General features: G+C 39.7%; 1 protein-coding gene across 6 annotated transcripts in view; it reads left to right on the forward strand.

Annotated features, from left to right (window-relative positions):
* Positions 1 to 216: 216 nt before the first annotated feature.
* Positions 217 to 14,477, forward strand: part of LOC138922298 (proline-rich protein HaeIII subfamily 1-like) — a 64,606-nt gene continuing 50,345 nt past the window's right edge. For 2 of the 6 annotated variants that reach the window (XR_011435363.1, XM_070259045.1), the window contains exons 1-2: positions 222 to 292; positions 3,109 to 3,296. Coding sequence is in view for 1 of the 6 variants with exons in the window: in XM_070259045.1 (XP_070115146.1) it covers positions 3,250 to 3,296 (47 nt within the window). In the remaining 5 variants the exon portion in view is untranslated. Of the gene's footprint in view, positions 293 to 1,798; positions 3,297 to 14,477 lie in introns of those variants that run through there. The other 4 variants (XR_011435362.1, XR_011435361.1, XR_011435365.1 and 1 more) reach the window with 3 other exon arrangements.

A 14,477-nucleotide genomic window follows, 5' to 3' on the forward strand; every position in this document is an offset into this window, starting at 1 on the left:
TTTACCGCGGGCGGGCGAGCGAAGGGGTGGAGTGAGGAGGGATGGAGAGGGAGGAGGCGGGATCGCCCGGGGGTTACCCGCTCGGGGAGCCGCTGGAAGTGCCAGGTGGCCTTCCCGGTCAGACGCCGCCAGGCTCTCAGCCTGACGCGCGTCTCCCCTTCCTTAGATTGACTCCTTCGGCTTTCCGTTTTCCTCTTGGGGAGGGGTGGGACTTCCGGTTTCATCACCGGAAGACGACGAGCCGGAGGAGTCCGTCAGAGGGGCCAGCAGGAGCGATTGCGTCGGCAAACGGGTAAGTTATTCTCTGACCGGGCCGGGGGGGGGAGGTTTGGAGGCGGGGACCGTCCAGCGTCTGCGCGGGGCCTGGGGGCGGTGGCTTGAGGGCTCGGGCCGGGCAGCTGGGCGCCGGGAGTCCCGCCAGGGCCCTTCGCTCTTCCTCCTCCCTCCTCCCCCCGCCTCAGCCCCTCCCCCGCTCGCCGGTCCCTCCCGACGCCGCCCAGACTCGCCCGACACCCGCCCGCCGCCCGCGCGGCGTCGCAGCCGCCCTGCCCCCGCCGTCACCTGCTCGCTCCGCGAGCCGGGCTCCCGGGGACCCGGCGGGCCTCCGTTTCCCCGCGGGCCCGGGCTCTCGGCGCGGAAGCGGCGCCCCGGGCGCCCCACGCAGCCCTGCACGCAGTCGGGGCGCTTCCGACCGCCTGGCTTCTCCGACTGGAACGCGGGCGCCCAGGCGGGGAGCTGCCCGGTGGGGGGGGGTTTCTAGTCCGGGCGGTGGTGTCCGTGGCTGCCCGCCCACTCCCTGTTTTCCCCAGCGCACCGATGCGCTGCTGCCACCCTCGCCTCCTTCGGTTGAGGATGCTGGTGCCCGAGAGCACCACGCCTGGAAGTGGACGGTCCTGGCCACTCAGGGTCCAGCTGCTCTCAGCAACTAGCGGGAGACCCCAGGCTGCCGCACGTCGCTGCTGGCAGCAGCGGGATCGTCCCTGGAGATACCCACCTCTTCCTAGTGGGCGAGCACGGCCTGAGTGTGTGCCCGCTTTCTGGAGCTTAGTCGGGGGGAGGTGGGTGCCAGGAGCTGCTGACCCCTGCGGTTGCGTTGAGTTTTGAATAGCCTGTTTATTGGGTTGGGGGGTTCTGGACTAGGACATCTTGGCAGGGTTGGCATCTGTGGACACATATGTAGGATTATTTTCTAGGTAATCATAGCCCGAATGGTGATTGTGTCGGGACTTTACAGTCCGTGCCGGTGGAACTAGTTACAGTATGCACCTGGTTTGCGGTGAAGCGTTAGTCCAGATGCAGCACTGCCTGGGGAAGGTCACTAACACGTATTGATTAGAACATCGTTAGGAGAGATTTTGATGCCTTTTGCTTTAATTAGCAAAAGGGAATGAACAGATATAATTGGGTTTTGAAATAAGCCTGTCACTATCAACAAGCATCCTGTTTCCTCCAACTTTGTTAAATGTACTTCTAGAGGCAGAATTCTGTGGAGGGAATGACGTTTTTCTGTTATTGTCCACATTAAAATGTTGCCATATTAACATTAATGCAAATTTTTGAACACTTCAAATAGTTATATTTTAACAGAATTTTGACCTGAAAAAGTCTATAACTTCCGTTCAAAGAGGTGATAATTATTTTGTTTGTTCATGTGAATATACCAAAGATGGAACTTTCACTGCAATTTTGTACTTGTATATTTGTGATAGATTTTTAACCCAGTTTTCAATTAGGAAAGATAAATTTTAACTTTTAAAAGTTTACCAAAATGTATAAACTTTCATGATTTTTGGATATTATGTCTATTTTATTTAATTACTTTGGCTAGTTCTACAGAGTTTACACACATTAATAGAAAAATGAAATTGAAGAAATGGTATAAACTTTTCCAGTGTGGTATGAGATTTCTAATTTTCATTTTTTCTAGTGTAGGAGTATTGATTTTTGTTTTAATATTTTCAATTTAAAATTCTAATTAATTCAGATTTCTCTTACTGAGTAGAAATGTGTAATTATACATTTTCTTCATTTTTTTTTCTAATGATCATATCTAAAATAATTGAATAGTGTAGTTTGGGGAAATGTTATAATGTTTTTACTGAATTTAGGTTTTCCCCCTCTATCCTTAATAGGTACTATTCTTTTTCCCACAGCTATTCAGACAGTGTGAATACTGTCCTCATGGGCCGAGGCAGCTGTACACTTAATAACTTTGGGATTGTCAACATCACCTCTCTTCTCTGAGTGTTATTGAAAAATTTGAGTAATATTTCTGTAACTATACCTCACAGTGATGCTAGCGTCAAATGAGATAATAAGAATGCTTTTTAAGTGGTAAAGAGCTATAAGTTTTACTACTGTATTTTTAGTATCTAATATGTTTACTAATGTTCACTAGCTTACAAGTTGACAATCAAAATGAGTTAGTCATTGTCTTTGAGTTTTGCCCTCTGCATTTTAAATCAATGTAGTGAACCTGAGTGGAGAAGGGAAAAACAGTCTCTGAAAATAAAAGTCAGAGCAGTCAAACTTAGTTGTATAAGAAGGAATAGTTCCAAGTTCAATGAATGTGATAAATCCTTCATTTTACTGGGTAATTGGGCAGAGTCTTTTAAAGTAGCACTCTTGTTATTTTATCTGATGTCCTGTCAGAATTAGACAAGTGGATATGAGTTGTTTCTGTCCATTCCTCATGGACCCATTTCATGGAGAGGGGGCACAAAACTTCAAAATTAAATTTGGATTTTAATTAGTATCCAATTGTAATCTTGCTTATTTTGGTTGGCAGAATAATGCAACTCCTCCTTAGCCCTATCCCTCCCAATACAAAAGATTCCACGTCCTAGTTGCTAGAATCTGTGACTATGTTATGTTACATAGTCTATGGAATATGTAGTAACGTGTAAAATGTAATAATATGTAGTGTTATAATTTAAAGCAAAGTTATTCGTTAAGGTCTATTTCAAAGTGAAATATTTTTTTTGGTAAGGTTGATTGGCCCTGAGCTAATGTCTGTTGCCAATCTTCCTCTTTTTGCTTGTACACTTAATAACTTTGGGATTGTCAACTGACCTAACGTCTGAGCCCATCTTCCTCTATTTTATGTAGGATACTGCGAAAGTGTGGCTTGACAAGTGGTGCTAGATCCGTGCCCAGGATTGGAACCTGCGAACCCCTGGCTGCTGGAGCAGAGTGTATGAACTAACCATTACACCACTGGGACGGCTCCAAAAGTGAACCATTTTATTAATGTTCATTCATTCTGTTTTTTATTGTGAACTTCAGAAGAACGCTAGGTGAGTGGTTTGGCCCTGGCATGCATCATGTATGTGTCCTGGGTTAGTGTTCTGAGGCCTGTATTGGACATCTTTAAAATGTGGTTGTTAGGGAGGCAATGTAGTTAGTGTTAGAATTCTTGGGGGTTCATATTCCAGCCTCTATGTATTAGTTGTAGGAAAATGGCCTTAGTTTCTTCCTCTCCAAGTGGAGAAATGATGTGTCTTTGAGTAGTTGATGAGATAATGTGTGTGAGCGTGGCTTAGAAACTATAAAATGCTGTCTCTGCACAGATTATTAAGACTACTCTACAGTCTTTAAATCCAGCCTTAATACATGCAACGTGAGAGTTCTGCACAACAAGAGGTCGGAAACATGGATTCTGTACCATGGGTTCTGTGGAGCAGGCAGAACCTTACCTTGCTGCCATATTGGTTTTGCCTTCTCTTACTTGAAAAACCAGACAGGCGCTTCCTTCCTTCTTTTTAGTCCCATTTGTAAGATTGATTCAGAATGGGAGTATAGGAATTAGTTTGCATTTTTCCAGAACTAATTTGTTACCTTTTTCATTTCTTGTCAAACATTTTAAGTTTAAAGAAAATGATTATTTTCCGTTTATTTAAATTCCCAAAATGCTTTATGTTCCAACAAATTCACTTCATTTAAAATTAATGAAGTTTTTGAAAAGTCTTTGTGCTAGGCACAAAAAGTAAACCATCCCACTTCTTGTCCTTGTAATCTTCAGTAACCCCAGCAGTCAGTCCCAAGATACTGGCTGTAACAGAACATTTGTCAGTGCCAGAGGTGCACGGCGGAGTAATTAGCTTGGCCTGGAGAAGTCACAGAAAATATCACAGCAACGTGGAAGACCCATGGGAGTTTTCTGTGCGGATGTAGGAGGAGAGGGCTTTTTGGGCAAAGAGGGCAGCTTGTTGGAAGGCACACCTGGTTGAGAACCAGTCAGCAGCCTAATGTGGGTCTTAGCAGGGCCTAAAAGAGGGAGAAGCGCCGAAAGAGGACAAGGTTTAGTTTGTCAAGGGCTTTGAATTGAAGGCTGTGTGCTTTACTTGGTACTTTTTCCTATGGTCAAGTTGAAACCGTCAAAGCTGTCAGATCTCCCACCCTCTGGTGTTGTCCCTTTTCCTTAATAGGTACCATTCCCTTTCGCACAGCTATTCAGACACTGAATACTGTCCTCAGGGGCTGTGTGAGAAGCTCGCTTCAGTAACTGAGGCTTTTCTGTGGAGGCCCCATTAGAGGAGGCTCTCTCCCTGGAGCCACTGAGGCACGCGAGAGGCTGGAGTTGATGACGTTCCACATAAGGCAGTAGAAGTAGAGTACAGAGGATAGAGTGGAGAGACATTTTTGATGTGGAAAGGACAGGATTAAGGGCCAGTGAAGGAGGAGGTGAGAGAGGGAGGAACTAAGAATAGTTTAGAGCACTGATCTTTGTGTAGAGAGCTGGCAGACTAGCTCCATGGAAGCAGGTTTGGGAGAGGAGAGCAAGATGAATTTGTTTTTGGTTGTATTGAGTGTTTGATATCTGTAGGTCATCCAGGAAGAGATGCTGAGATTAGAAGTAAGGTAGAGACTGGAAATAAAGGCAATGAGTCCCTGGACCATTTGAGGTGGCTGGAGAGCACGCAGAATGAATGAAGTAGACCAGGGAGGAAGATCGAGGCTGGGCAGGGGAAAGAAAAATACAAATAGCTGGGATTTGAGCATGTTCCTTCTTAGTATATGCCCGATGACGTCTGCAGAGTTTATCATTCCCTTTTAAATAGCAGGGGTCAGAACAAAGAGGACCCGAAAGGCCAGGTATTTGCTTTATTGGTGATTGTGTTTCAGCTCTGTGTGCTTTATGTTTCTCCTGTTGTACGATCAGTGTCTGAGTTGGTGATCTCTAAGCAGACGTGGAACCGTGAAATAGCATATCTCAAATTGCAGTCCAAGTTAGGAAAAAAACACACGAGGGATTTGAAATAAAAGATTTCCAAGATTCTCAAAATTCTAGGACTTTTTATTAAGTCTTGAATATACATTGAGTTGACACCTTCACAAACACAAACCCCTTTAGATTAGGAAATGACGTGGGAACGACGTTACACATTAAAAAAATCGGTCATTATATATTTATTAAAATCCTGAGGAAAACTTCAGATTTATCTAGAGCATTTTAGTATCTTACGTTCCTTTTGTATAATGCAGTGAACATATCCATTTTGTTAGTATTATGTAATTAAAACATAACTTCTATTAAATTTTAAGTCTCTAAGTGATAGAGTTTTTAAAAAAAAATATATTACATAGTTATTTTTTAAATATCCTCCTCCAGTGAGCAGATTTGACCTAGGCATTTGGAAAACTTGGCTCAGGTTGTTTTGTCCTGATAATTAACATTAATCTTTAAATAACTCTTTTGGCTTCAACATGGGGGAAGTTTATTAAAAGGGAAATGTCATTTGCTCTCTTTTAATGAATAAAACAAAACATAATAGCTGCCAAATTTTGTAGTATGTGCACAAAGATACTATATTATAGGGAATAGCCTGTGTTTTAGCAATGTATGATGTCCTACTGTTTTATTACTATTGAGTATGTGACAGTGACCGTCATTGCAAATATTTTAAATTTAAAACAATTTACGCCCTGCGGATAGATTATTGTGCAATAGCCATTTCTTTCTAAATGACGGTTAATGGATTTATCCTTTGAATACTATGTTTAGCATAATATAGCAGAACTAAAAGTAATGATCAAAAGACCAAGGTTAGCATGTGACGTTTCCTAAAGGCTTGAAATAACTTGGCGTTATGTATTAATAACATTCAGAAAACATAGTCATGCCTTAACATATTAATCTGCTTATATATTTCAGCTGAGGTGGTGATTTTTACTTTTGGCCGTCTTATAGAAAAGCTTTTTGAAAAGTTAACTTTCTCACATCAGCTGAAGTCTTTAAAAAATCTGATTAGTATTTTATAGAGAATACTTTCTTGCCTCTTTTGAATAATATAGGCTAATCATAGGCAGTAGCTTCATATATTGTTGGAAGAAGTGTAATTACAAAAATTAACTTGTCATACACCACAGCTCAGCAAAGTAACTTTCTTATAAGTCCATGGTCACAGTATGTTTTTGCAATTCAGCATCTGGCTCTGTGGGATATCGATGGCTTCTATGAAGAAAAGTACCAGGGTGAGCAATTAAATGCAAAATGACAGCATAAAATATGATCATTATGGTTATACAAAAGACGCATTTATGAATTTTGCAGATAACTGTCATTTTTCTGCTCATATTTTTCTGTTGCTTTGTTAGCTTAATAATTTTAGTACAATTTATTTTTTTCTTCTAAAAAATGAACACTGCCATTTTTATTATCCTGGCACTTGTTTATATGTCTTTTTTGTTTGTCAGTTTTGAAGATTAATGATAGTTGTTTCACTGTCTTTTGACACAATACTTTCAACTTGATTTCAAAATTGAAGAATTTAAAAAAATTGCATAGCAGTTGTATTATAAGAGTACCACTTCTTATGATGAGTAGTATTTTATCACGTGTGGTTTGGATAATAATCACCACCCGAAAGTAAGTTTTGCCAGTAGTTTCCTCGTAACATCACGTAGTGTTTTGAAGTATTTTTTATGGTATCAACTCTCTGATTTGGTCCAGGGTAAAACAGTGTTGACATGAGGAATCATATAGCAAAGTTGTTGTCTTTCTTTTGTCTCTTACTTGCAAAATGTATTCTACATGCAATGAAACTGCTGGACGTTGCGGAGAGGGAGTCACTCTGGAGGACTAAGTGTCCGTGTGACCTTTGGAGCATGCCATTGTGTGAAGCTCCGTAATGTTAACCTCCATTTTGTTAAGTTCCATTATGTTAACCCCTCTTGGCTCCTCTGCAGCCCTGCCTGTCTTTCCAGCCTTACCTTTCACTGCTGCCATTTTTGAAAACCTATGTGTTACCCAGTTGCTCTCGTTTTCTTTTACTTGTGCTTATAGTATCCCTGTCTCCCGAAATACAGTAGTCCCCCCTTATGTGGGGGGGATACGTTCTAAGACTCCCAGTGGGTGCTTGAAACTGCATAGTACTGAAGCCTGCATATACGTTTTTTCCGACATGTACACTGCTGTGATAAACTTAGAAATTGGGCAAAGTAAGAGAGTAACAGCAATAACTTCTGTTTGGCATATCCAGATTTCCAGCACGACTGCTCTTACACGTTGGGGAAATTATTAAATAAAATACGGGTGACTTGAACACCAGCACTGTGATACCTTGACAGGCGCTCTGATAACCAAGAGGGCTACTGAGTGACTGACAGGCGGGTATCGTGGATCCGGTGGAGAAAGGGATGATTCACGGCCCCGGTGAGAGGGAGCTAGATGGCACAAGATTTCATCACGCTACCTAGAATGGCGAGAAATTTAAAATTTGTGTATTGTTTATTTCTGGAATTTTCCATCGAATATTTTTAGACCTCTGCTGACTATAAGTAAGTGAAATTGCAGAAAGTGAAACCACAGGTAAGGGGGGGACCATTGTACTTTTTTTAGCCATTTGGTTAAATTCATCCTGAGCTTGAATGTGTGGTTGGAACTCTGTCCATTCTGTGAAGACTTTCTAATCTTAGCAGTCAACAGGAACTTCTTACTTTATGCTCTTGTGGCATATTTTGGGTGTCTGTTGTTATTATCAAAATATGCTTTGCAGATAGAGCATAGCTTAAGTTTTTTTTAATAAGTTTAAAAAAATCGTATTTACTGAAATCCTACTATATGCTGAGTACTGTGCTGGGTTCTGGGATGCTAGTGAAAGAGTTTATTTCTTCTGCTCAAGAAGGTCACATGCCAGTTGTAACGCAGAGTAGTAAGAACTGTGGTGGGGGCAGATGGGAATGTGCAGGCAGAGGGCTAATCCAGTGTCAGGGTTGGCAGTCTGGTTCTTGGAGGAGGCAGCAAGCCTGAGGCCTGAGGACAGCAGAGCACAGCCATGGAGCACGCGCAGGCCTTGCCCACCAGCCATAACTGCTTAGATGGCTTGGTGGATGGACCCGAATCATTGGGGACTTATGTCTCATGATGTTCTTGTTTTTTTTTTTTTTTTTTTTAAATTTAATCATTTTCGTGAGAACCTTTGAAAAAATTAATTTCCTAGTTTTCAACTTTTGGAACCTCTCCATAACCTGATTTAATATTGTCTCAGTGACTTAGGATTATTATTTTGTGCGTTGTCATGTTGGGCTCTAAGAAATCATGTCCTCTGGGCATTTTGACCCAGAGAAGGGTGTTTTTAAATATCTGAATGTTCCCTGATTACTTTTAATTTTTTCTGTCTGCTTTTTCTAGTTTTTCTTCCCTTTTCCCGTTTCACTGCTATCAGTGATCTTGTCTAGAGTAGCACAATTGCTCTCCATTATTTGCCATCGATAAGAAGCCAATGAATCAGGTTTATCAGTAAGTATCAGGAAGGGGTGATGGATCTGAGGAAGGAACTTAGAGACTCACCTTCAATCCCAGTACCTAAATTCAAACATCATCTCTTCAAATATGTTTTGCCGCTCCAAGCCCTTTTGGGCAGGTTTCTTACTTTTAGCTAAGGCTTGGTGGGTGATGTTGCTGCCTTGGTGAGTTTTTGATAGCTGAGGTGTTCGTGTTTCCCTGCATCACGATTCAGGTCATTTTGTTTTCGTTGCTCTCCTGATGTGGTCTAACTGTTTTGTCTGATTTCAGGAATGCTTTTAAATGGTTTATGTTTTAAGAATTAATAGACAAGGCTTATATTATCCATTTGTTCTTATATAACTTACTTCAATTATAGTATCAAAGCAGGCATTTTTTATTGTGATCAATTTTGAAGAAATTAGGTATATCAGTTTTATTTATTCATTATTAATTTCGTTAATAATCAAGTTCATGAATGATGAGTTTAGGAATCAGTGACACCCTCTGAATTAATTGCTTTGTTTATTTGGCAGTAAAGCAAAACTAGGACAGTATTATACATTTGCGATATGTTTCTATATTTAGATAGAGAGAGGTACTATCTGTTGTTATTAATGTTACTGTTATCTTTACCTTTTAAAAACAAATATATATACTAACAAACATGTCTGTGTGTGACTGAGAGAGAGAGTGTGTAAGTGTGTGTTTTTGTGTGTGTCCATACATATCTTTTAGCATTTCCAAATTGGCCCAGGTGATTCTAATCTAACCTTTCTGGTCAGAATTTTAAGTATGTAAAAATTCTGTATGAAAATGGTAATAAAAACGCAGTCATTCAGTTTCATAGTGCAATTACTTATTGTGACAATTCTTGTTCAGGAGGAGTCTGTTTCCACCAGCATTGTTTTGGACAGGGAGATGGCAAGTGTAGACTATACTCTTGAGTCTGTTAGGGAGTGACGCTTTTTCTACTGTAGTGCTGTAATAGCTTTACATTTTGTGATTCTGTGGGCTACGCAGACGTGATGTGTTCAAGATGAATCAGACGATAAAATTGACTTGTTTTCCATCTGATAGCTGGTACTGCTTTCAGCAGTAAAACTGAATTATTTCTACAGATCGAAAAACAATCTATGAGATATGAGGTCATTTTCCTTATATAGCCATAGTTAAATGATTTGTTTCTATGACTGGTTTTTATAGTATAACCTGTTAAGGTTTTATCCCCTTATGCTCAAGACAGATTTAAGACTTAAAACAGACAAATTAGAAGAAACAAAACTAGAGATTTTTTAAAAAGTGTAACTTGTTTACAGAGTTTCCTCACCATTTAAATTTTATTCTTTCCTTTTCAACAGGTGTATAATGCTTATTTGCTTTAAAACCCTTGTTCATTCACTCACTTATTCTTTTGTTTATTTTTTTGCTCAAAAACTTTATTGCAGAATAGTTTACATACAATAAACAGCATCTATATAAAGTGCACAATTTGATGGGTTTTGACAGTTCTATACACCTCTGAAGCCATCTACAGAATCAAGATAAAAGAACATTTCTCTTACCCCCTTAAGTATCCCCATGCCTCTTTGCAGCCCACCACCTCTTCCTGCCTGCCACAGGGAACCCGTGACCTGTTTTCTGTCACTGTAAATTAATTTGCTATATCTTGTCGTATGTGCTGTTGTCTGAGTCTTTGTGTGAACACGTGTTTTCATTTCTCTTGGGTAATTACCTAGGAGGGAAATGACTGGGGTAATGTGATGACTCTGTGTTTAACTTTTTAAGAAACTGCCATCGAGTCTTCTTTAATTTCTCTCAGTCGTGTTCTCTAGTCTTTAGTGCATAGGCCTTGCACATTTTTTGGTTAAATTTATTTTTGCACAATTTTAAATCAAATCGCATGCTGTTAATATTTAAAAGTGCAATTGATTTTTGTTTATTATCCTTTGAATTTCCTAAATTCATTTAATTGTTCTAGTGTGGGCGTGTGTGTGTGTATGTGTGTATTTTGCATCCTGAGGATTTTCTATGTAAACGAGAATGGAAGTAGTTTTACTTGTATTTATCCGGTATTTATGCCTTCACTTCTTTGTTCCTCTTCACTTTTAGTAAGTCTTCTTCCTAAAATCTGTTCTTAGATCTGGCATTCATCTACCCACTGTGGCTGTCCTGTGGTTACAGATTGCATGAGAGTATCATTTCCAGGTTTTATATTTTGAATATATTTGTCTCTGAATGTTAATTGTGTCTTTTATGCTTAGCACATAGTTTTGATCTTTTAATACAATCTGATAATTCTTTTTAACTGTAGTGTTTATTAACATTTAATGTAATGTAGTTGGTTGGATTTATACTATTTTGCTCTTTATTATTCTGCGTCTCCTGTGTTTTCTTTGTCTGTTCCTCCTTTACTGCCTTATTCTGTGTTGACATGAATTCTGTCATCTTCTATTTATCTGGGAATGTCTTTACTGCCCCTTCATTATTAAAGTATAGTTTTGCTGGATATGTGATTCTTTATTGATGGTTTTTCTTTCAGCACTTTGACTGTATTATTATTCTGGCTTTCGGCCTCTGTTATTTCTTCTAAGTCAGCTCTTATTTGTATTTTTTTCTCCTCAGTGTGATGCAAAGTCACCTGTTGAACATGTAGCTGTTCCTTGTATGTGGTGGATTTGATTGCTTTCCAGATTTTCTTATTGTCTTTTTCTTTTTAGTAATTTGACTATGATGTTTGTAGGTGTGACTCTCTTCGTGTTTGTACTTATTCATGTTTGTTAAGCTTCTTGTATCTGTAGATCAATGTATTTCATCAAATTTAGAAAGTTTTCAGCTATTACGTTTTAAAATATTTCTTCTACCCCTTTCCCTCTTTTCTCTGTTATTGGGATTCTTACTGCACATTTGTTGAAATACTTCAAATTGTCCCATAGGTCTCTGAAGCTCTTTTCATTTTCCTTAAAGTTTTCTTTCATTTCCAATCTTCTGAGTCGATAATTAATATCATTCTATCTTTAATTTGACTGATTCTTTCCTCTGCCTTCTCAAATCTGCTGTTTTCCCATGTAATAATTTTTTCATTTCTCTTATAGTGCTTTTCATCTCTAGCATTTGTTTGGTTGTTTTTATCATTCTCATTTCCTTATTCGCATTCCCTATTTGTGGAATCACTGTTATTATATTTTTAAAAAATTTTTGAAAATTTGAAAGAGTTCTTAGAACCTCTTTACAGGAGATACTTGAAGACTTTCTCTGCTACATTGACATCTGGGCCAATTTTCCATTGACGTTTTTCTCTTCCTGAATCTGGACCATAGTTTATATTTTCTTATAAACACAGCTTATGATTTCTTTCTTTGTTGTTGTTGAAAATAAGACATTTTGTATAGTGTGATGTGGTAAGTTTGGATTTTGATGCACTTTTCTAGAATGTCTTTTTTTCCCTTAACTTGCATGGTCTTAAAAGCATAGAATTTTATCTCCCTGTGGTGTACAGACACTGATGTTTATGTTCAGTTTTTAAATGCTTGCTTACTTGTATTTTGCTTTACTCTCTGGGTGTTTCCCCTGTAAATGTAAGAATTAATGGTCACACAATGATTTGGGCAGAATTTGTAGTCAAACACCTTGAGCCCATTATGATCTTTGCCATCTGTCTTTCTGTTTGTGGGTGTACAGGGGGCACATTCAAAGTTTACCTAGTTACCAAGCCTCTGTTCTGGGGCTTTTACTGTCTACCACGTTCCCTCGAAGTTGCTTTGCTTAGTCAACCAGGCATGTGTGGGGAACTTCATCTGGTCCTTTTATTGGCCTTTCATTTATAGGATCTCCTTGCTGAGTTTCTTGCTAGTCTGACAGTTGCCCAGACTGGGCTCATACCTCTGTGGACCAATGTTGTGAGATTTCTTTGGTTGCTTCCCACCAACTTTGGTCCCTTCTGGCTGACAGAGCGATAGAGGTTTGCTGCCTGCTCCAAATAGCTTCCTCCCTCCACCACCTTAGCTCATAGCTCCTCTTTTTGTGCCAGTCATGTGTTGGTAGAGCTAGCATGCTCTCTCACCAAGTCGCGGGGATGGTAGTCTCCCAGGCAAGTGCTCCTTTCTCAGCCTCTTACCTAGGGCTTTGGATAAAGTGCATTTTCCACTCGTTGCCTGAATATGGTTTTCAGAATCATAAAATTGTTGCTTTTGACAGTCCTATGCAGTTTTATACTTGTATCTGCTGAGAAGGTTCACTGACTTCTTTATTTTGCCAAAGCTGGATATTCCTGAGTAAGCCGTTGTTTCTTCAGAAGTGTCTTCTGCTCCGTTTTCTTTCTCTCTCTCTCTTTTCCTCTGGGACTCTAGCTAATTAGTTATACATTAGACCTTTTGTAGTCCTCAGATAGGACCCTGAGAGTCTCTTTTCTTTTTTAAATTTATTTTTTATTTATTTTTCTGAGGAAGAGTGGCCCTGAGCTAATGTCTGTGCCATTCTTTCTCTATTGTGTATGTGGGATGCTGCCACAGCATGGCTTGATGATGGTGTTGTAAGTCCTCATGCGGGGTCTGAACTCATGAACCCTGAGCCGCTGAAGCAGAGTCCGTGAACTTAACCCCTACACCACCAGGCTGGCCCCTCTTTACTTTTTTTTTTAATTCTGTCTTTTTCCTTAGATTCTTTTTGTTAGATGATTGCTGTTGATCTGTCCTCAAACTCACTGATTCTTTACTTTGTCATTTCCATTTTGTTATTAAGCCCCTTTTTTTATTCTAAATATTTTATCTTTTGTTTCTGACATTAACATGTGGCTTTTTAAAGAATAATGTTTATTTCTTTGCTGAAATTTATTATTTTTTTTTCCATTTGTTTCAAACATATTTTCTTTACTTCACTTAATATTGTTGTAACAGCTACTGTATGGTTCTTTTAAAATAATTCCATCATTTTGACCATCATGTTTGCCATACATCTTTTTGCTTGAGATTTGGACACGGTTTTCTGACTCTTCCTAACTCAAGTAATTTTGGTCATTTTGAATTTTATGTTGTGTGGTCTCTGGATTTTGTTGTGTTGCTTTAAATATTGTTGGTGTTTTCATTTTAGCAGGCGGATGACTTGACTACGACCACATCGTTATCTGTCATGTCTGCAGTAGTCAGCCACTCCTATCTCATTCCTGGTGTTTAATTGCAATCTGCTTTCACTCTTGTTCATACATGGTTTATGTTTTCTGGGTTTATTCATAGATTCAGGTGTTCCTTTAGCTCTCTCCTTTATGGTATTTACTTCTTACTCTTCTGTGGCTATCATTGCATTCGGACACTTTCCCGCTGATCCAGAAGTACAACTGGTTTTTCCCTTGTGATTTAGCTGCCTGTCTTTCGTCAGTGGTCTCCGACCCTGGATATCCTCTGGGTAAAGCCTCCCAAAAGGGGAGGCGTGCTGGATTACCTTTTGCCATTTGCTTGCTTTGGGCCTTGACTCCACACTAAAAACTTCCAGCTTTTGTTTAGTCTCCAGAGCCATCGCATAGTTATTTTTTTAGTATTTTATCCAGACTTCGTAGCTGTTATTTGTGAAAGGTTTGGTTTGTTAGAAGCTTAGTATTTTGTACCAGAAGTATATGAAGTGAAAGAAAAAAAAACCAAACCTCTTTTTTTTTTTTTTCCAAATTGAGGAAGATCAGCCCTGAGCTAACATCTGCTGCCAATCCTCCTCTTTGTGCTGAGGAAGACTGGCCCTGAGCTAACATCTGTGCCCATCTTCC

Source organism: Equus caballus, unplaced genomic scaffold (assembly GCF_041296265.1).
Source record: "Equus caballus isolate H_3958 breed thoroughbred unplaced genomic scaffold, TB-T2T haplotype2-0000700, whole genome shotgun sequence".
Taxonomy (NCBI): domain Eukaryota; kingdom Metazoa; phylum Chordata; class Mammalia; order Perissodactyla; family Equidae; genus Equus; species Equus caballus.